This window comes from Anoplopoma fimbria, chromosome 12 (genome assembly GCF_027596085.1).
Source record: "Anoplopoma fimbria isolate UVic2021 breed Golden Eagle Sablefish chromosome 12, Afim_UVic_2022, whole genome shotgun sequence".
Classification (NCBI taxonomy): Eukaryota; Metazoa; Chordata; class Actinopteri; order Perciformes; family Anoplopomatidae; genus Anoplopoma; species Anoplopoma fimbria.
The window spans coordinates 18,533,373-18,553,578 of NC_072460.1; the positions used below are offsets into that span (position 1 = coordinate 18,533,373).

Consider the following 20,206-nt stretch of genomic DNA (forward strand, 5'->3'; position numbering starts at 1 on the left):
GATTCACTGCTGTAGATTAAACTACCCAACATCATATAAAGGTGTTACATTAGAAACATATGCAGCAGTGAAACGCAACATACACATTAATGCAGCAATAATATTTATCCACAAACATCATAACAATAAAACACTGAGTAGGCCACGTTTACTGTTGATACTTACGTGTGCAATACTCATATACAAGCACAAATTTGACTTTGAACCTTTATCAATAATTGACATGTATACCTGACAGCTGTCCATGGTGCTGATGCACCCTTACATTTGGGCTTTTCACTCCTCTTGGCATCAATTCCCATCATCCACATATGGTGCATTAACTGTAAAACAGTAACACACAAGCGAGAAAATAAAAGTTTTATAATTATGTTCTTTCTATTAAACATGGGCCTGTGTGCGGCCAGTGGAAGCAACTCCCATCCACACAGCTGTGGTGGCGGAGGGATACCACTGCGCCTACAACTGGAAAGGAAGGATATAAAAGAAAATAGGGAACACACAGACTGGGACAAAATGTATTTAAAATTTGCAAAAACAGGTTGAAGTCCAAACCAAAGTATGAAACGAAACTAAACACATATATATAATGGCTCCATAACGCCATATCTAAGCGGGGTTTCCTATTACAGCCTGCTTTTCGGTTTGAGTCCATTGTGTGGCAAGATGGGTAGGGAGGAGGAGAGTACGCACTATTTTCCGACGCGCACTTACACGGTTCTAGAGCGCTCCACGATCAGGGCCATCTTTGGTCGTCCTCGCCGGTGACAGTGTGGACAGTTTATTCCATTGGTCATTAATGCCTAATGATTATCATATAATACTTCACTTTGAACGAGCCGTCTAAAGCAAGCGGGCAGAGAAAAGGGAGCACAATCCCCGGTTTGCTTGGACTCTTTGGTAATTCTTTCCTCCAACACCCTTCATTTCTCCAGGCAAAAAGAGGGCGAGACGGGAAAGGCGGTGATACAACATGGATGAGGAATATGATGTGATCGTTTTGGGCACCGGACTCACAGTAAGTAGTCATGCTTCATTTGCTTTTTTTTTTTTTTTTTTTGCACCAAAATGAAACCGATTGATCGTGCGAGCTTGCATAAGGATTTTTTTTTTAAAAACAATGTATCCTCTCATCTATCCCGAGACCAGAAGTGAAAGCGCTCCTGCATCCCTGCACACTTGTGACATTAGAAGATTGTTATAATAAAAAAAAATGTTTCTAAATGTGCGTCGACATGCGTGTGCATGACAGAGAGCAAATAGTGCGTCCAGGAGGTTATTTTATTGTTCTCACAGCCGGCTCAGTGTTGTGCTACACCCTGGAGCATCTTTTAGGCGTAACCCCTCAGTGTGTCATGGTCCTCTTTGCATAGACAGGCCTCCATCCTGAGGTTGGCGCAGGCCTGAGCACGGGTTTATTAAATGACTGAGCCATTCACTGCTGCTACTCTCGCCGCAATTTCCCTTCCCTCATCCCACCCGATGCGGCAGAAATACGCCCGAAGAATGTTATGAGATATTTATTTATTAAGTTATTGCGTGCACAAAAGTCCACATTTTTTATTTTTTTTAACCATACCGGTTTTGTAACAGATATCAAATATCCTTTTTGAGACGTAATCATTTCTATTTTATGATTTCATAATGCCATGAGCATATTGTTCTAAGAAAAGACATTAGTACACATTATTATTACTGTTATTATTATTATGATGATGATTATTACAGTAGATACAGGGATGAACCGATCTTGTCGCGCATGCGCACACCGTTCCTTCTGTCCTCCCTGCACCCTTCTGTCAAAACCTCTTAACTGTCGTTCATGTCTTCTATTAAATCTTTTGGAGGCCCCTTTGCTAAGTCATGTTTGTTTCATTTTCAAATTGATGTTATTGACTATTTAATCTTGTTTCATGCAGGAATGCATCCTGTCCGGGATCATGTCCGTGAACGGGAAAAAGGTTCTACATATGGACAGGAACCCCTACTATGGTGGCGAGAGCTCCTCCATCACCCCTCTGGAGGAGGTAAAGGGCCCCCGGGATCTATAAAAGCAATCAATATATTTTATATCCCTCAGTACATCGCAGTTTACATCTCGTTCCATTGTGCAGCAGCTGCCATTTTTATTGTCTTCATTTGCTCTCTGCCTTATCCTCCCAAATGCTTTAGCTTCTGTCAGCTTCATAGATTTCACCCTCGCAGGATGTTGTTTATGTTTCTTTTTACTGTCATTTTCCGCAGCTGTACAAGCGCTTCAGTCTTCCGGATAGTCCGCCCGAGGCAATGGGCAGAGGAAGGGACTGGAACGTTGACCTCATCCCCAAGTTTCTCATGGCCAACGGTCAGTCCCACATCACTGATTTTGTTCATCAAAAAAAATGAACATATCACCATGAAACTCACTCATCATATATTGAGGAGAGAAATGGACAATTTGTACATAATTTGATGTAACTGATAAGGCCTAGGAATAAGGAATAAACCAATCAGTCTACGTAAGGGGAAGTGGCAGCCACTGTGTTGATGCAATTGAGGCAGAATGTTTGATGACAAATAATAAGATGTAACATGCGTTTGTCTGCGGGATTGCAGGTCAACTTGTGAAGATGCTGCTATACACAGAAGTGACACGGTACCTGGACTTTAAAGTAGTGGAGGGAAGCTTTGTCTACAAAGGCGGAAAGATCTACAAGGTGCCGTCGACCGAGACCGAGGCACTAGCTTCAAGTAAGCTATTCAAATATGTCCATGTCTAAGATATCAAGAGTAGAGCATATAAATCATGTTTAAGTGATCATGCACTACATCAATAAGCCCTTTGATTGAATTTCCAGATCTGATGGGAATGTTTGAGAAGCGAAGGTTTCGTAAGTTCTTAGTCTTTGTGGCCAACTTTGATGAGAATGACCCAAAAACCTTTGAGGGTGTGGACCCCAAAACCACAACGATGAGGGATGTTTACAAGAAGTTTGACCTCGGCCAGGATGTCATTGACTTCACTGGCCACGCCCTGGCCCTCTACAGGACAGATGAGTAAGAACAACTGCATGATGTCAAACATGAACTGCATTTATAAGGTTAACATTAAGTAACAAAAGAAACTGAAGAATATATGCTGAAATTACTTATTAATAAAGCATCTCTTAAAAAAACTGTATGTAGAATACTTTTTGCTGTGAATACAATTATACAATTAGAGGTATTTTATTATTTCTGTTTATTCCGACTCATTTTCTCCCTTTGTTGTATTCTCTTCTCCGACAGCTATCTTGATGTTCCCTGTTTGGAGACGATCAATCGTATCAAGCTGTATAGTGAGTCGCTGGCACGGTACGGGAAGAGCCCCTACCTCTACCCCCTGTATGGTCTGGGAGAGCTGCCACAGGGATTTGCCAGGTTATTGTTTATATATTTCCTATCTATAGTTATTTATTATAGCTTACAGCTTGTCTTTAATAGTAAATACACTCCATGATTTTAAAAGTTCTTATTCACCTGTCATTTTAGATTGAGTGCAATCTATGGAGGGACCTACATGCTGAACAAACCAGTGGAGGAGATAGTGATGGAAGATGGCCATGTGGTCGGAGTGAAGTCTGAGGGCGAGGTACGCTGATTTATTGTCCATGATTATGCAGTTTTACAATCACTCAGTAAGTTTATTGAAGCAGACGAGACACAAAAGTACGTCCTTTGAAATGGTCCCTGTGCATTACCGTATCATTTCTGCTGCAGGTGGCTCGTTGTAAGCAGCTCATCTGCGACCCCAGCTACATCCCGGACCGCGTCAGGAAGGCGGGTCAGGTGATCCGTGTGATCTGTGTCCTCAGCCACCCCATCAAAAACACTAATGACTCCAACTCCTGCCAGATCATCATCCCTCAGAATCAGGTTAACCGCAACTCAGGTAAAGATCATTGTCACTGTTTAACTAATCAGCTAGAGGGTAGAGAGTTTAGTTCTTAGAAATTGTAGCAGTAAGACCAATAACAAATATGCCCTTTCTGTTAAATGTAATTGATTTGATTTTAAGTTCTGGATATATCAAGGAGCACTCTTATGAGGACAAATCAAGCATTCATATTTAAAAAAGCAAAACATGTCAATTTTATTCCCCCCATAGCTTTTAGCTATTTAGCAAGAAAGGCCCTAAGACATGTTGAATATTCACATACTAGCATTTTTGTAAACTCTTAAAGCAGCTATAATCAATGTTCATATATCCACAATGGATCATTTGACTACTTGTATATGAAAGGGGTCACTCAGAATAACAAATCTGTACGACTAACAAGTTCTCCTCAGCTCTATGGAGGGTTTTATCGTCTTTCAGTTCATTGTTTTGGTTTTCTGATCTCCAACATTTCAGTCCTGGATCACTTTCACTGCTTTCTTCAGCTTGACTGTTTTCAGGAAAAAAGCCTTAAAATGTACTGGACCAGCACCAAATGACAAAGTTAGTGACTAGATGATGAATATAGTTTAATATTTTAACAAGAACTAGACAGAGCTAAAAGGACTAGAAAAAAACCCTAATGTTTCTCCATGTCTGCTGGGTGCGTAAATAAGCAACAGTTTGCTAACAAGTTCACCATATCAACTTTTAAGGGGATAGTACGTTAGTGTTGTTTGTACAGCTTGTTTCATTGCCTCCAAGTGGCCAATAAAAAATCTGTTAATGCCGCTTTTAGACTTTCTCCTCCTCTGAACCCTTCTGTCCATTCTCCAGACATCTACGTGTGCATGATCTCCTATGCTCACAATGTGGCAGCCCAGGGGAAGTACATTGCCATCGTCAGCACCACAGTGGAAACCAACGAGCCCGAGGCTGAGATAGAGCCGGCCCTGGAGCTGCTGGAGCCCATTGACCAAAAGTCAGCATTTTAACAATTTGTGCATTTAATGGTTTAACAAACAAGCAGGCTATAAAACTAACATGACGACAATGTAATAAAACATTTTTGGAAAAAAAGCCCTGTGATAATACTTGTTAAAGGAGTTTGTTTCTTTTTTTTTTTGCAGGTTTGTGGCTATTAGTGACCTTTATGAGCCCACAGATGATGGTACTGATAGCCAGGTAAGAGGAAAAAAAGTTTGTATACTAAGAAAAACCAAATATCATCGCTGTTGAGTGGAAACCTTCATTGTCCAAAACTGTTTCTTTTAAATAATAGCACACTGCGTCGTAAAAAAGTTGCCATTGTGTCTTTATATATGGTCAGATACTTGCATGTGTCTTTATATTATTAATATTTTACTTAAATCAAGCTGATATGGAGTTAGAACGGCCGCTCAGCCGCTGAGGTCACATCGCTAGCTAGATATGCTATTCTCCTCAGCAAACACTAATTCTTCCATAATAACAGTGTCACCATCAGAGCTAAGCCCTCTAGCTGCCCCTAGACTATATTCTAATGGATTGACTTTCATGACACAAAGTTAGCATGCTAACAGGCTAAAGTAAGATGGTGAACTTTGTTAACACTTCCTGCTAAACGCCAGCAGGTTAGCATTGTCACTGTAAGCGTGTTAGCATGCGGATGTTAGCATTAAGCTCAAATCGCAAAGCCGCCCAGGCTGTAGATTCTCAGCCCTGTTATTCTATCTTTCTCAGGTCTTCGCCTCAAGGTCCTACGATGCCACCACTCACTTCGAGACCACCTGCAACGACATCAAGGACATCTACAAACGTATGACCGGGAGCGACTTTGACTTTGAGAACATGAAGCGCAAACAGAACGATGTGTTTGGGGAGGATGAGCAGTGAGCGGTAGATTGGCTTCCGAGAGAGGGCGGGGCTGGGAGAGGAGGCTGGGTGAAAAGGGGGAGAAAGAGGCTTGTGGTAGAGGGCTGGGGCTGCATGAGCAGTCCTTTAAAAAATAAATGGGTGGGAGCGTGGCGATTAGAGTGAGTTTCCTGAGCTCTGCCTGCCCTCAGCCGTTTGCCTCCTTTTCCTTACGTCCCTCTCTCTCTTGAAACACGTTCTAAACACATAAATGCTCACAAACACACACATACACGCCGTTAAAATACTCACAATCCTTATCTCTGTCACTGAAAAGCAGGGTTGATATGGTCTTTCATTCCATTGTAGAATTTTACAGTATAATCATGTCTTAACTATTACCATTAGAGGTGAATTTATTACCTGTTGTTGGCGATTTTTCGACGCATTTCATTCTTTCTGTAACGTCTTTCTCCTCTTATCAGAGGTTGGCTGGAAGATTGATGGCATTGAGAGGTCTGAACTGCGCGTTCTGACATGAGAGATCTGTAATGGCTTAGTGTAGAATCCTCTGGAAGGGTCACCTCCGGTTGACATGCATGCATCTTTTACACACAGTAGTATTGTACATAGACTCAAAAATGACACTGCGGTATAAAGGCTGGACCATTCCACACATCTCTCCTGTCAACCCTGCTTTCACTTTCTTCTTACTTGGTCTTTTACCTGTTTTTTCGTCAAAAGACGCTGCTCCTTTTGGCAAAAATCCGTTGGTCAGGCAAAAAAAAAAAAATGTGATGAAAAATTACATATAAATGGGCTGTTCTGTCAACTGATAGTGCTCACTTTGCAATGCTGTTGTGTTCCCTGTGCTAGCAGGCAAGCTAACCAGTGGCTATTAACTGTCCCCCACCCACCCCCCCCTCCCAAAAAAAACTGTTCCTTTGTTTATCTGTTGTGTGATGTTAATTTTTAATTTGAATAGTTTACTTTCTAACATTTTTAAATTATTGAAGAGTTTTATTTCTATATATTTGGTGCCCTTTTCACTGGCTGAATTTATGAAGTTTACAGATCTGAGGTTGAAACTGTGGTCTTCAAGTGGAACATTTGAAAAAAAAAGGGAATGACTGAAGCAAAAGACGCATGGAGAGGAATTTTCTAGTGTTAGGCGAGGCTTTCTAGGAAGTATTCTGAAGGATTTGGAATGAGCAACGAAAAACAAATTGACGACAGTACTTGTACTGAGATGCGAGGACGTCTGTTATGGGGAAAGGAATGTATGTGGAAAATGTTTTGGATTTTGGAAAGTTTCACTTTTGAGTGAAGTGGATGAAGACTGAAATTTCGGCTCATAGTAAAAGCACCAGATTGTGTCTTGGTTGTTTCAACCCTTGTGTATGTCATTTAGGTAAGTCATTCCCTGGGGGACTAAATCCTATGGAAAATTGTAGTTGTTAAGTAGAGGGAAAAGCTGGATTTTCCCATAACTTTCAAAGACTTTGTAGCAAAGGTATGGAGCCACAGTTGCAAGTGGCGCCCCACAAGAACGAACCAAGATACTTTAATTTGGTTTAAGCCTTAATTTGGGGTCTAATTCAAACAATTGGGCCCTTTCAAAAGTTGACTGCTTTGTTTTAACTAATCGTTAGCGGCAGGTCGGTCTAGTGCCAAAAATAGTGATGCTGTTATTGGCAAAAGTTGCTGACAAAGTTAAAAGAACAGTTTGTTGGTGTGTGTTGCTCTGCAGATCTGACTGAATACTATAGAAGGGATAGTGTTTTCTGTCAAGGCTGTCATTGTACACCTGAGTGAAGGCAGTCCTCATATCTCTGCAGTGCACGCTCACTATCAGCCAGATTGATCTGTGGCTTGTTACACATCAACAACAGACAGACGAGACGCCCCGATCGTTCTCTTTAAAACACTGAAGCAGCTCCATCTCACTTCATCCACCACGACTAATCCCTGAGCAACTCTCAACAAAGTTATCCCGTGTTTGGGGTGTTGACGTGTCTTATTGTTATGCTCTATTTATTTGAATTTCACTGACGTATTGTTCAAAAGGTTTATGTCAAATGCTGAATATGCTATGCTATTAGATTATGTTCTAATGATAAAAAATGGATTTTAAAGTGATGCACACAGAAATTATTTGTTTTCGTTTGTTATTTGCTGTGTCATGTGTTACGTTCACCTTATTCAGTGATCATTCCAGTGTTGCATCATGATTTAATATGATTATTAACATTCCTAAGGAACCGGTTTTGAAGGAAGGATAAAAGCAACAGTTAGTCATGGATCTGAAATCAAAATCTATACAGCTGTGTGTTCACACTGTGCATCATTCAACACTGTGTGGTCTTTATCCTGGAAACATGTTATCTGATTAAAACTGGAATACTGTTTACTTTTTGAGCATTGACATATCTGAAACCCTCCCTTCCCTTGCCCTTCCTCAGTATCAGATACTGTCCTCTCTTTTTATTTATTGAAAACAAAAGCCTCATGTGTGGTTGTACTATTTAATTTCCATCCAGTTTGGCATTTTTGGAAACCACTATTGACAATATCCCTTGAAATTGACAAAATAAATAGTTAAGGCTGAGTAGTAGATAACTTACTGTCCTTGTTTGATCACTAGTTTGTGAGCAATGCCTAATGTCTTGTGTAACAAATAAAACAAATTAAACTATGAATGAAATGATAGAAAAATAAAAAGCACATGGCAAACCTGGAAAGACCCTAATTTTGTTTTGTGTATCTTCTTGAAAATGCAATCACAATATCAAGGTGAGTTTTGTGGGCAGAGTATATAAACACACAGTACATACAATAATATTTTATATACACTCGTACTAGAAAAATACAACTTACCGAATGATACAGTTTTAATAATTACATGGCTTTGCTTTATAATCATTCCAAGATGAAATATAAGAATAATCTATCTTTGAAGTAATGGACAGAGTTAGTGTGCAAGACATTTTGGAGCGAGCACAAACTGCTGCAGCACAAATGGACATTTTGTGGTTGCCATGCGAACAGCAGAACACGGCATCTCTGTCATAGATACAGAACACAGAGCTTGAATCCAAATCAAATTCACTGATGGCGGACAACAGCACCGTTCAGTCCTTCACTATATTTGTCGAGTCACACTTCCTCATTACTATTATTAAATGTCCCCTTCCTGTTTTCCCCTTTTGTAACAACACCTGTGTTCCACTGCTCCGTACAGAATATTAGACAACGTGTGGCGACATTTCATTTTAGCTTCACAGAGTCCCATTTCTTGCTCATGCTTTGCCATTAACCATTCACTGACAACTGCTGTGACCTGAGCTGTGCAGCAGAGACGCAACAAGGCGGAGCAGACTGAGCTAGAATTACACATGATCCACCACGTAGCTCTCGTATGGATGACCCAGTAGTCTCTCCACCTCTGCCTTGGGCACCACCCAACACTTGCCCGTGTGGTGTTTCCGCACAGTGTCTTTCAGGGTCTTGTCCTGCAAGGTGACCCGCATCTTCTCTGAACCCCACCTCAGGATCCCCCTGGCTGAAATTGCCTCATTGTGGGCACCTCCACCCAGATAATCTTTCACCGCTGTTACACTCATGTCAGCGTGCTGAAACTGGCCTGTGGGCAGACAAAGGACAGCAGAGGTGGAATGTAACTTAGTGCATTTACTCTAGTACTGTACTTATAAAACAGAGTTACTTGTACTTAAGTTTTTCAATTTCATGCTTTTTTTAGAGTTTAAAGTTACTTTTAAAATTTTAAACATAAAACCTCAAATAAGATTATTAAGAATACAACACCTTCTTTAATAGTGAAACAGTAGTTTCCAACTTTGTCACATTTTGGATGCTTATGATTTGTTAACAGTTCCACCAAAGATAGGTTTCTACTTTAAACTTCTTCGGTTATTTCATTTCAATGAAAAAGTAAAAAAAAAAAAAAAAAATTACAGATTTTTATCAATTAACTTTACCTTTTCCCTGCTGCATCTAATGTGCTGTCAAATGTAACTTTGGGCCTGACCCCTAGGTTAGGAGCCATTATACTACTACTTAACTGTATATAAAGAAGTTAAAATCAGCTACACCTCATCCAGCTACAACTGCAATTTGATTTTACTTACTTCACTTATACTTTATTTTTGATACTTAGAGTACATTTGGATGATAAAAGCTCTGTAGTACATTTAAGTGGGAATCAAGGACCTTGCTGTTCATTGCTGTATTGGTACTTAAACTTAAACGATGTACAGGAAGTGAGTACTTCTTTCACCACTGAAGGACAGTGAGCAGCATACAAAGATTCAGTGGAGCTGACATTGAAGAGCAGGTGTGTACATACCCAGCAGGCCTTGGGTTGAAGCAGACAACCCCCGTCCATCTGTGATGTAAAAACCCAGGTGAGCCATCTGCAGGTAGCTGGGGTGTTCATAGCGATGGAACATAACGAGGAACCGCACGCCCTTGTTCAGCTCGATCCAGCAGCTCCGATGGTTGTCCACGGTGACCGTTACACCTTGCCTCGCCACGGACCCCTGCTGATTGATGGGAAGAATATCCCGTCCTTCCCCTTCCACCACTACAGCGTCCAATGAGAGGGTGATCTTGATGTCACCAGAGGCGCCTGTGGCTGAGGAGATGGTTAGCTGGTCGAAGTAAGTTCGGGTGCGGTCTTCTACACCGTGCTTGGAGGGAGCTCCCATTAGGTGGCCGTCAACAATGATGCCTTAAGGAGGACGTGAGCATATATTTAGTAATACACTTCAAAAGGTCAAAGCTAGAAACACATGTTAGTTGATCTAAAAACATGTATATTTATACACTTAACTGAAATGAGACATATTAATTCTTAGCATACCTCTCTCTGGTTCCTCTAACAGTCTGAGAATGTCATTAGCTCTGCCGTCTACTGTGAAACACAGGTTCTGCAGCTTTGGCAGCTGGACCACAAAATGAGGATCTCCATCAACTACAACCGACAACATTTCAGCATTAATACAACACGGGTACATCAAATGTTCAAATTAATTTGACCTTGCTATTGAAAACACAAAAATGTTAAGTTCTTGACCTGATGAGGAGAAGACCCGGATGGTGCTCAATCTGGAGGGAGCATCATCTAAAAGTACAAGACATTCAACTAAAGGACAGTCCTCATCACTCCCAAACACTGAAATAAATGACAAGCTACACAAATGTTGCAAGCAGTGTCTCTAGAGTGAATTACGTAATATTTAAGAAATGCAGCCGGGTCACCAACTGAATACTTACCAAATGATTCTGTGTCTGCAGTATCATCCCCTAGAAATAAGTCAGAAAAAGTTATTTTTAAGGCCTAAATAGGAGAATCACCTCTAATAAGAATTTGAAACTTACAGGAATCATAGTTGAGATCGTAGTCGTAGTCATAGGTTGCATCATAGTCTGGGAAATGGAAGCAAGCAATGAGAGCCTAAGTTCAGGACATGCTCTGCTGCTCATGAGGGAATTTATATTTTACAGCAAACAACATTATCACAAGCATTGAAGGTTATACTCACCTTTCACAAGGTCGATATCTATAAGAGATAGAGCACTGTATTGATCAATATTCAGTTCCAGTATTTTATTTCATTTGATTAATTTTACCAGATAAAAAGCAATTAAAAATTCTGAACAAAAAGGGATCTGTCAGTAAAAAATAAAGACAAAATGAACTTTCACCTTTTCTCTGAATGAAAGTGGAGACATCTAGTGGAGAGATGAAGAACATTAAATTAGAAATAAGTCTGAATCCTTGTTGTTCTGCTTAAAACTTGATTGAGGATTGCATATTAGACTCGACAGAAGAAACGGAGCGTGACCTACCCAGAAGTCCTGCTGCTTCCCACAGGCGTGGCCCATCTGTCACACCAGGCATGGGAGCAAAGGTGGCCGACACAAAGGTTGCGATGCTCAGGTCTGTGTTGTTGTCGTCCACAGCTGGAGCTGGTGCAAAGGTGGGAGTGGTGAAGGGAGACAACAGCTCGGGCAGAGTGGTGGTGATTTCAGGCACATCTGGAGCAGCTGTGGTGGTGTTTTCTGCCTCTGCGGAGGGCACAGTCACTTTGACAGGAGGCAGGGTTGTCCTCACTGTATTGGAGTGCTCAGGAGTAAGGGGTTTTCTGGGCAGAGGTGCAGGGTCTGTTCTGACGTGGCTGAGCAAAGTTGTGGTGCTGGTGGTGAATGTTAGCATTGTGGTGGTTGTGGAGGGTGGGGTTGTTTTCAAGGCTGTGGGCTGCGGGGTGGTGACTTTTCCCGGTGCAGGGGGTGGCGCTGTTTTTAGAGCATCAAGCAGGGAGGTGGGTAACTTACCAACAGGAGGAGGAGGAGAAGCTGTTTTGGATTCATTGTGGGAAGGAATGAACTTTAGACCCGAGAATGGAGCTGGAGCAGTTTTGACTGAGCTGGGACTTGAAGTTGTTGTGGTTTTCTTGGGTGGTGCTGTTTTTGCTGTGGAAGTTGCTGTTGAGACTTTTTTAGTTTGCTTTGGAGGTGGCTTGGGAGGGTCTGGTTTTGTTTTTTGAATCCTGTGGTTAAAAGGTGAGCTGGTCTTTTTTGCAGGACCAGCAGGTGATACTTTGGTGGTAGCAGTAGTTGTTGCTGTCGTGGTTATAGTGGCTGCAGTCGTGGGTTTTGTGGTGGTTGGAGTTTGAGCTGCTTCGTCTGCGTCTGGCTTAACTACAACTAAAGAAGTGACTGGTGTTACAAAGTTATACTTGAGGGATAGGTTTGTGGCCTTGTCTGCCAGTAACTTTTGAGTTGTAGGGTCGGTAGCGTTCAGTTTGGCCAGTAACAGCTCTTTGATGGTGAAATATGCCCAGAGGCGGTGCACAAAAGTGGATATTCCTTCTAAGCCTCCCGAACAGTCTAGTGATTCTGCACTCCCATTCCCTTTAGCATGTGAAATCAACACATCGTTCTCCAACTTCACACGCTGCTTTAAATCAGTGGCGGACATTAACACCTTTAGGTCCTTGACCCCTGGTTTGACCCTTCCGGTCACCACCAACTCCGAACCTTGGAAGTAATTCGGGAACATGGAGCGGGTGATGTCAAACGCCTGATCGTCCAGGTACGAAAGCTGGATGTCTGATAGCAAAGGGCTAGCTACTTCATCAAAGAAGCCTTTCAGCTGCAAGGCTGCATCTGCATCCTCATACACCATCCTCGCCACGCCACGGTTATCCAGAGCCAGGCGTTTCAGGAGGAGGAAGTCTGCATCGTCTCCAAAGGCAAGGCCAAACAGAGAGGTGGAGCCCAAAGCTTTCTTGGCGTTGCTAAGGATGGCGTCACCAGCTGTTTCTCCGATGGTTGCCTCCCCATCAGTAAGGAAAATTACCAGAGGGACACGTCGCGATGAGATGTCGTTGGTAGAGGTGGAGGATGGAGGGTTGACGAGCTGTGCAGCTGACAGCAGAGCTGCATTGATATTAGTCCCTGATACAGAAGAGTGGATCAATCAGTTTTGAAAGAAGAGAATAAAAAAGATTAAAAAAAGTTAAATACGATAATCCCATTGACTACAATGCCACAACTCAAACAGTGTCAAATTTCAACTCACATCCCTCTGCAATAATCCTCTTCACAAAGTCTTTGGCGTCTCGTACATTCTGCCGAGTCGCCCGGACTGTTCGTCCTTTCTTCCAGGTGTGAACCTTGTCTGAGAAGGTGATGATATTGAAGTGGTCTCCCTCTCTAAGGTCCCCGAGAATAGTGCTCATGGCCTGCTTGGTCTACTGACAGAAATTATTATAATAATTGACAGAAATTCCACATTATCTTTGCAGAATATTGCTATATTTTTGCAAGTTTTCTCATCGTAGAACCATATGGAGACCATGAGGTTTGTCCACTTTACCTGTTTTATCTTAGTGCCTATCATTGAGCCACTGACATCGATGACAAATATAACATCCTTAGGAACAACAGGAAGCCCTCTGGGCGCAAAGTAATGCACAAAGTAGCCATCATACACCTGAGAGAAAATATACAAATAAAGGGGGGAGAAGACAACCTTTACTGGTACCAATAACACATTTCTGTATTGTGACAAACACTCATGTCTATTTGATAGGCCAGGCATGAACAGATGCTCCTGACCTGAACTTCCCCCATGAGGTCTCTGAGGTCCACATCATACTGGATGATAAAGTCTGCATTCAGACCTTTGGAGGAGATGCTGTTCTGCTGCTGTAGAGTGGGACTGTAGCGAACCCGAGCACAGCCAGCGCTATGCTCAACATGAGTGGAGGCAGGGGCGCCTGCATCACCTGTACGAAAGTAGCATCCATGTAGCAGTAATTAGAAATAGTGAGATTATTACTGACAACATTTCAATTAAAGGAATAGTTAAGCATTTTGGGAAATGTGCTTATTTGCCCATCACTCTCAAGTCTGTATGGTAATATAAAGCTACAGCCAGAAGCCAGTTAGCTTAGCTTAGCATGGAGACTGGAAACAGCTAGCCTGGCTCTGTCCGAAGTTAAGAAAATTTGTAAGTAAAGCAATTTTGCAAGTAAAGCACCAATAACTTTATCTTATAAAAGTTGTGGTGTACGGGGGATTACAATTGGGGCTATTTCTTGGCAGGGAGCAGTGATTTCCTGGAGTTTCCTGGCAACCTAATGATTACAACAATACTTTGTAACCTGGAGTGACCAAGGCTAGCCGTTTCCATGTTTCTATTCTTTATGCTAAGCTAAGCCTACCAATTCTATTCACTGAAAAAAATGAGAGTGGCATCAATCTTGTAATCTAACACTCCTGTTACGAATTTCTAAACTATCAAAACACTAATGTCAATCAACCAATTGCTATTCATTCTATAGTCAGTGATTCAAAGAGTCTATTAAGATTCATGAAAAACTTTACAGTCAATGCTATAAACACCTGATGGTGGGTACAAAGCGGTGTACCTGTACTTTAAAACAGTGCAGTAGCATTGAAGGTTGATTTTCTCCTTTGAAAGTTGTTCATCCCAATTCAAATATATGACATGTAATAACTGTCATATTTTACCTTGAGCAGTGCTGGAGAGCAGCCGGCTCGTCTTGAGAGGAAAGGCTTTGATGAAACTGATGCCTGTCTGCTCCCTTATGCTGACATCTAACGTGAGGTTCTGCACAAGCTGTCCCGGCCTCAAACCCAAACTAAGCTCGTAGCGTCCGAGCCGGCGAGGCAACAGCTCTTCGTAGGACAGGGAGAAGGACATCCGAGCTCCTGACGGCACGCTCACTGCCACACGAAACTTCTCAATCTCCCTCTCTCTGGAACCCAGCAGAGTAAGATGGAAGCAAATCTCACAATATTGGATTGGATGTCAGTCTTCTCTTAAAACAGTCATAAAATGACATTGTTAAAGAAACAGATTTACTTTCAGAAATGTTAGTTTTGTGGAAGTTAAAGAAAGATTCTGGGACTGACTTTGTAGCAACGAGTCCTGCTGTTTTTCCTTGCTTCTTAGCAGCATCGTAAATTTTCCTGGCAGCGGCTCTTTCCTTCACCTGGGCCACATACACCTTGCCATTGGAGGTGCTGATGGGATAGAGGAAAGAGGGAGAAGAAACAGCTCTCTGTGTGAGTCACAATATCCAGATTATATTTCAGCAAGAAACCTGGCTTGGCCTGCAATGAGTTGCTGAGCGTGATTTACTTTATTTTGCTCCTTGTATTTCCAGAGCGCTCACAAAGCTGCCTCACAAACACGCATCGTACTTGATTACAAATGGAGTTCATAACATGTAAAGGGGACGTGGGGTTATAAACAGGGTGAGTGGAAAAGAGTAATTTCCCTCTGAAAACAGCATTAATGAAGAGAGATCTTGCAGGCAGATGACGCTCTGAGGGAGTGCCACTGACGGCTACACCCGCCAAAATCCCAACCAAAACCACCGCCCTAAAGTGGGATCCAATTTACACAGTGCATGTCCTAGACTTCGGTGACCACTGATGTCACGTGACAAGGTGCTAAATTAAGGTCAGGTCCTTTGAACAAATATATCCAAAGAGAAAAAAAACATCAAGGGGCTAACTAAAATAAACCCACTGGCTTGAAGAGGGTCTTGTTTGAGAAACAGAGCAGAATGGCAAGAGTGGAAAATAGAGGCGCTTGTATTTATATGGATGGCTGGCTGAGAGGGGGTGAAGGAACGGCTGTACATCAGTGACCTACACACAGAACACAGAGTTCTTAGTTAGACACAGAAATGCCAAAGGACTAACGCAACACATTTGCCACCGCTTTTTTTTCCCTCTGAGGTATTTGGTGACGTGTATGTGTAAGTGTGCGTGTCTGTGAAAAACAGAAGTGAAGGATTATGGTTGTAAAAAAACTGTACTAGCTCCAGACTCACACATACTTAAAAAATAGAAGTTTACATCCACCTCCATGTAGGCACGCATACATACAGTCGATGTAGGCATGTGTGTGTGTGTGTAGCGTATCTAAACTGGCAGGCTGCCTTAGTAAACTGTGTGGGGGAGAAAAAGAGGGACTGGGCAAACTCCTGTCATTTTCTCTATTAACTTTCTGACTTGCATTTACAAAGCCTGGTATTCATCTGCCCTCAGGTTCCCCCTCCTCCTGACCTGCTTCCGCTCCCAAATCCAAGTCCAGGTTTGGTGTTTGGCCTGCAGTGTTGACTTATTTGTTTTGTTTATATTTAGTATTTTTGAAAGAGAGCGCTAAGCAAACCCTCTTAGTAATCAAATTATGCATCTCTCCTCTGGACCGGAATTCTAGTTCCTGACATAATTCTTCTGAAGTTTTATTTCTGGATGCTGTCCATTAATGAGTACATTACTTTTATTTATTTATTTATTTAAATGTATCACCATATTGCAGGTTAATATTATTTATACAGGCAAGAAATCATATTTCCTGTTAATACTGTTAACTTAGGTGTCCCCATTTGTTGTGAGGAATTACCATCCAAAACACAGTAAGTGAAACAATGATTGGTTGCATTTCCTGACTTTTCTAGTGATGTTAGAGATAAGAAGTAAAGGATATTGAAAGACGGACACTCAGAAACACTCATAAACACATACAGGAAGTAGTGATATAGAAAAGCTGTACACTGTAGAAGAGAAAGATGATGACTCACATGGTGAAGTTGGAGATGAAAGCAGAGGAGGGGAGGTCCACCTCAAAGGCAGCCTCCTTGATGTTCGGGAGCTGGTTCCATACTGAACTCTGGACTGTGGTAATAGCGTAGCGGGACACCACTGAACACCTGACATGGTAGTCCGTCACCTTCAGCTAGTGACATCACAAATACATGCATAAATCTCTCAAAAGTTGGAGGAGAGCACTGAAGTTGAGGATTCATATATATCACAGAGGAGCACAGCACTGTTTTACAAGGAGGGACAAGACACATTATTGTGATCCCCTAAAAGCGAGTGGAGTTGATAGCAGTGGAAGAAGTATTCAGATTCTTTACTTAGGAAAAAAGTATTAATATCACATTGTGAAAATACTTACACTACAATTAAGTGTCATGCATTCAAAACCTTATTTCAGTAAAAGTATGTATAAGCAAAACGTACCAATCAAAAGTAAAAGTAGTCATTGTGAAGTAAAACATTTCCTGTCAGTGTTGTTTGTCATGACATTTTTGGATTAATAGTGCTGCTGCAGTATAGTGCATTTTACAGCTGTAGATGTTTATGATTGTGCTTATTTGAACTAATTTAACTGTTGGGTAGTTTAATTTACAGTAATGCATCATATTCTGTAAGATCATCATATGTTTGTAGCATCGCTGTCCTGTGACAACCATCTATCTTTTAAAGAGTAAACTTTTCATGATCTCAGAAAAACAGCTCTTTTCCAGCTTTGTGACGATGCATTATCCAGCTGATCCAAGAGGCTTTTTAAATGATTTATTTAGCTTAAGAAGTAAGAAGATGTTCTCAACACTTGGCAGGGAGTGTATGAAAATATGTAAATTTATAAAGTACAAACGTAGTGGAATAGAAGTATTACGTTGCATAAAGTCTAAGCTTTCAAGTAAAGTACAAGTACAGTACCTTGAAGTTGTACTTAAATACAGTACTTGAGCAAATGTAGGCTTCGTAGTTATATTCCACCACTTTCGGTCTGACTGTCATCCTCACAGATCACAACTGGGGGACATTTTTAGACAGACCACCAAACAGGTCTCACTGTAACAGACAACCATGTATGCTTACTTAAACCCCCCACCCTACCCTTACATGTAGCGTAGGGATAACTCTTTTTAACCCCCCATATCACGGTTGGCCCTGCAACACAAAGCATGGTGTCTCTGTCCTCCTCTTGTTTACTCGGGCATCGCCGGCGCCTGCTGAGACCAATCTGGTCAGTGCTGGCCACATTACTGCATGACGAGGAGACAAGCAGGACGAAGAGAACCACATCAGCCCTGCAGCTCACTGGTATTTAGGAAGGCTGTGGTTTGTGCTATAAACTGAATTACTGTATGCTTGCAGGGGATTGCCTCCCAGTTAACTCTGATGCAAACTGAGGGGAAAACACAGTGGAGCTACTGATGATCCCCTGAGAGGTGCTGATGGTTGTTTCCCATCTGTAAAGCTTGATCTGAGAGTCACTTTGTATCAGTGGATAAAAAAAAAGAGGTACTTTTCTCAAGTACAGTTTTTGTAAACAATTTTGTGTGTTTGTAACTAGCCTATTTTTTTAAACTTCATACATCCACTCCACCACATTTCAGAGGGAAACATTGAACTTTTTATTTAAAAGCTATTCAAAACATAATTTAACATTAAAAAACATAAAAATAACATTAAGCCGGTGGCTCACATAGCTTGGCTCAATTGCCATGTCACTAGTAGTTGTTGACTTTCCTCTCTAAACTTTTAAGATGGTTTCATTTAAATAACTGTTAGGATCTTGTATTCCAATATTCAGTAAAAATCTAATATTTGAAAAGAGTCTAATAAATTAATGGAAATGTGTGTAACATACCTTTAATTATATTTATTTTCTCTTATATTCGTAGATATAATACATGTTTAACAGGAGTGAAGAAATGGGAGAATCTCATCTCAAATCTTATACTAACAATTAGATTATTATCTGGTATTTTATGTTACACAATTTATGACAGTAACGGGAAAAACTTACCACTGCTTTTGTTGGTTTGCTTTGACGTCTTACTCTCTGCCAAAGAAACAAGGAAGTTAATCAAGTACATTTTGTAAAATGTGCTTTTAACGAAACCCAATGGCACATTCTTATGATGCATAATATAGTTTATTAGTACCATTGTTTGTTAAAAATGCTTTCTTTTTGAAGTAATCTCTACAATCTGCCTATTTGAGGGTTGGGTCAAGATTTTGTGTCAAAATAGCCTGAATCAAAGCCATTCATGAATAGAGGGAAGTTGAACTGGAAATAAATGCTTTCACTGTACACAGGGCCAGTGAGGGTTGCACAGTGTGCTTTCAAATGTTAATATTGCACACAAGTCATTGCTGTGTCAATACATTACCACATACACTGGTCATTGCTGGGAATTTAACATAAACAAGTTTAAGAGTGGAAAACATTTACAGGGAAACACATAAATCAGATAATTGATGTAAAAAAAAAAAAAAATAGGGCTATTAAAGATGTGCTGGTTTAGTGACACACTGCACTGGTTGTATTAGAGCTGTTAAAGCTCACTTTAGAAAAATAGACTTTTAAATCAATAACAGAATTTGCAGACCAATGAACCACATATATGTGACTGAAGAGTGGTTGAAGTACAGCTATTATTATTATTATTATTATTGATTACAAGTTATCTATCATTATTGTTACACCGTTCTCCTGCCTTGATTCAACTCGGATTAACACAGGGGGGTGTTTCAAAAAGTGGCTACAAATTGCAGCAATTAATGACTTTTGACACAAAATAGGGTAAATAAAAGGAACATATACCTGTAGAAGATCATCTGCTCCTAGGTTTGCTTCATAATCCCTTGATAATCCCTCTTGCACATAGAAAGTGAAGAACACTAGAAGGCACCGGATCTTTAAATTCATCATATCCATAATAATTCAGGTTTTATGCTCCAAGGTGAAGTGGTCTCACGTTGTCAACTCGTGCAGCAGGACGTTGTGCACATACCTCACATTTTACACACGTTATTTTGTGCAAGGGGCAGTCTCTCCCCCTCCCTCACCTCGGCTTATTATAAACGGCTCCACTGCAGTGAGAATAAAAGATGCTCTGATGATTGTGAAACATCCGTCAAGGTGTTGATAATTATAAAAAAAAAAAAAAAGAAAAGATGCAGAAAAAAAGCGTGAAGCTCAGTCAGAAAGTTGCGTGAGTCCCGCTCGGTTTGAACGCATCCCCCAGCTTGCGTTCATGCATACTGGAAATTTCGCGGACTGCTGCCACCGAGGTGCACAAGAAACGAGGGATTATTAACCCCTGC

The 20,206-nt window shown here is 41.2% G+C and overlaps 2 protein-coding genes across 3 annotated transcripts; one reads left to right on the forward strand and one right to left on the reverse strand.

Annotated features, from left to right (window-relative positions):
• The first annotated feature begins 739 nt into the window (after positions 1 to 739).
• gdi1 (GDP dissociation inhibitor 1) lies at positions 740 to 8,452 on the forward strand. The gene is made up of 11 exons (XM_054608836.1): positions 740 to 1,018; positions 1,920 to 2,027; positions 2,245 to 2,344; positions 2,596 to 2,730; positions 2,838 to 3,036; positions 3,268 to 3,399; positions 3,511 to 3,610; positions 3,739 to 3,910; positions 4,733 to 4,877; positions 5,026 to 5,080; positions 5,618 to 8,452. The coding sequence occupies exons 1-11, from the start codon at positions 974 to 976 to the stop codon at positions 5,768 to 5,770; spliced, it is 1,344 nt and encodes a 447-aa protein (XP_054464811.1). The 5' UTR covers positions 740 to 973; the 3' UTR covers positions 5,771 to 8,452.
• Positions 8,453 to 8,555: 103 nt separating this feature from the next.
• itih6 (inter-alpha-trypsin inhibitor heavy chain family member 6) lies at positions 8,556 to 20,150 on the reverse strand. Of its 2 annotated transcripts, XM_054608834.1 has the most exons (17): positions 19,704 to 20,150; positions 18,903 to 18,938; positions 16,879 to 17,033; positions 15,197 to 15,307; positions 14,792 to 15,039; positions 13,874 to 14,043; positions 13,632 to 13,748; positions 13,335 to 13,506; positions 11,600 to 13,210; positions 11,456 to 11,482; positions 11,293 to 11,310; positions 11,129 to 11,176; positions 11,024 to 11,053; positions 10,824 to 10,871; positions 10,611 to 10,721; positions 10,095 to 10,478; positions 8,556 to 9,371 (listed from the first exon to the last, which is right to left on the reverse strand). In XM_054608834.1, the coding sequence occupies exons 1-17, from the start codon at positions 19,815 to 19,817 to the stop codon at positions 9,118 to 9,120; spliced, it is 3,654 nt and encodes a 1,217-aa protein (XP_054464809.1). In that variant the 5' UTR covers positions 19,818 to 20,150; the 3' UTR covers positions 8,556 to 9,117. The 2 variants fall into 2 exon arrangements, with proteins under 2 accessions (XP_054464809.1, XP_054464810.1); XM_054608835.1 differs by lacking the exon at positions 15,197 to 15,307.
• Positions 20,151 to 20,206: the final 56 nt, after the last annotated feature.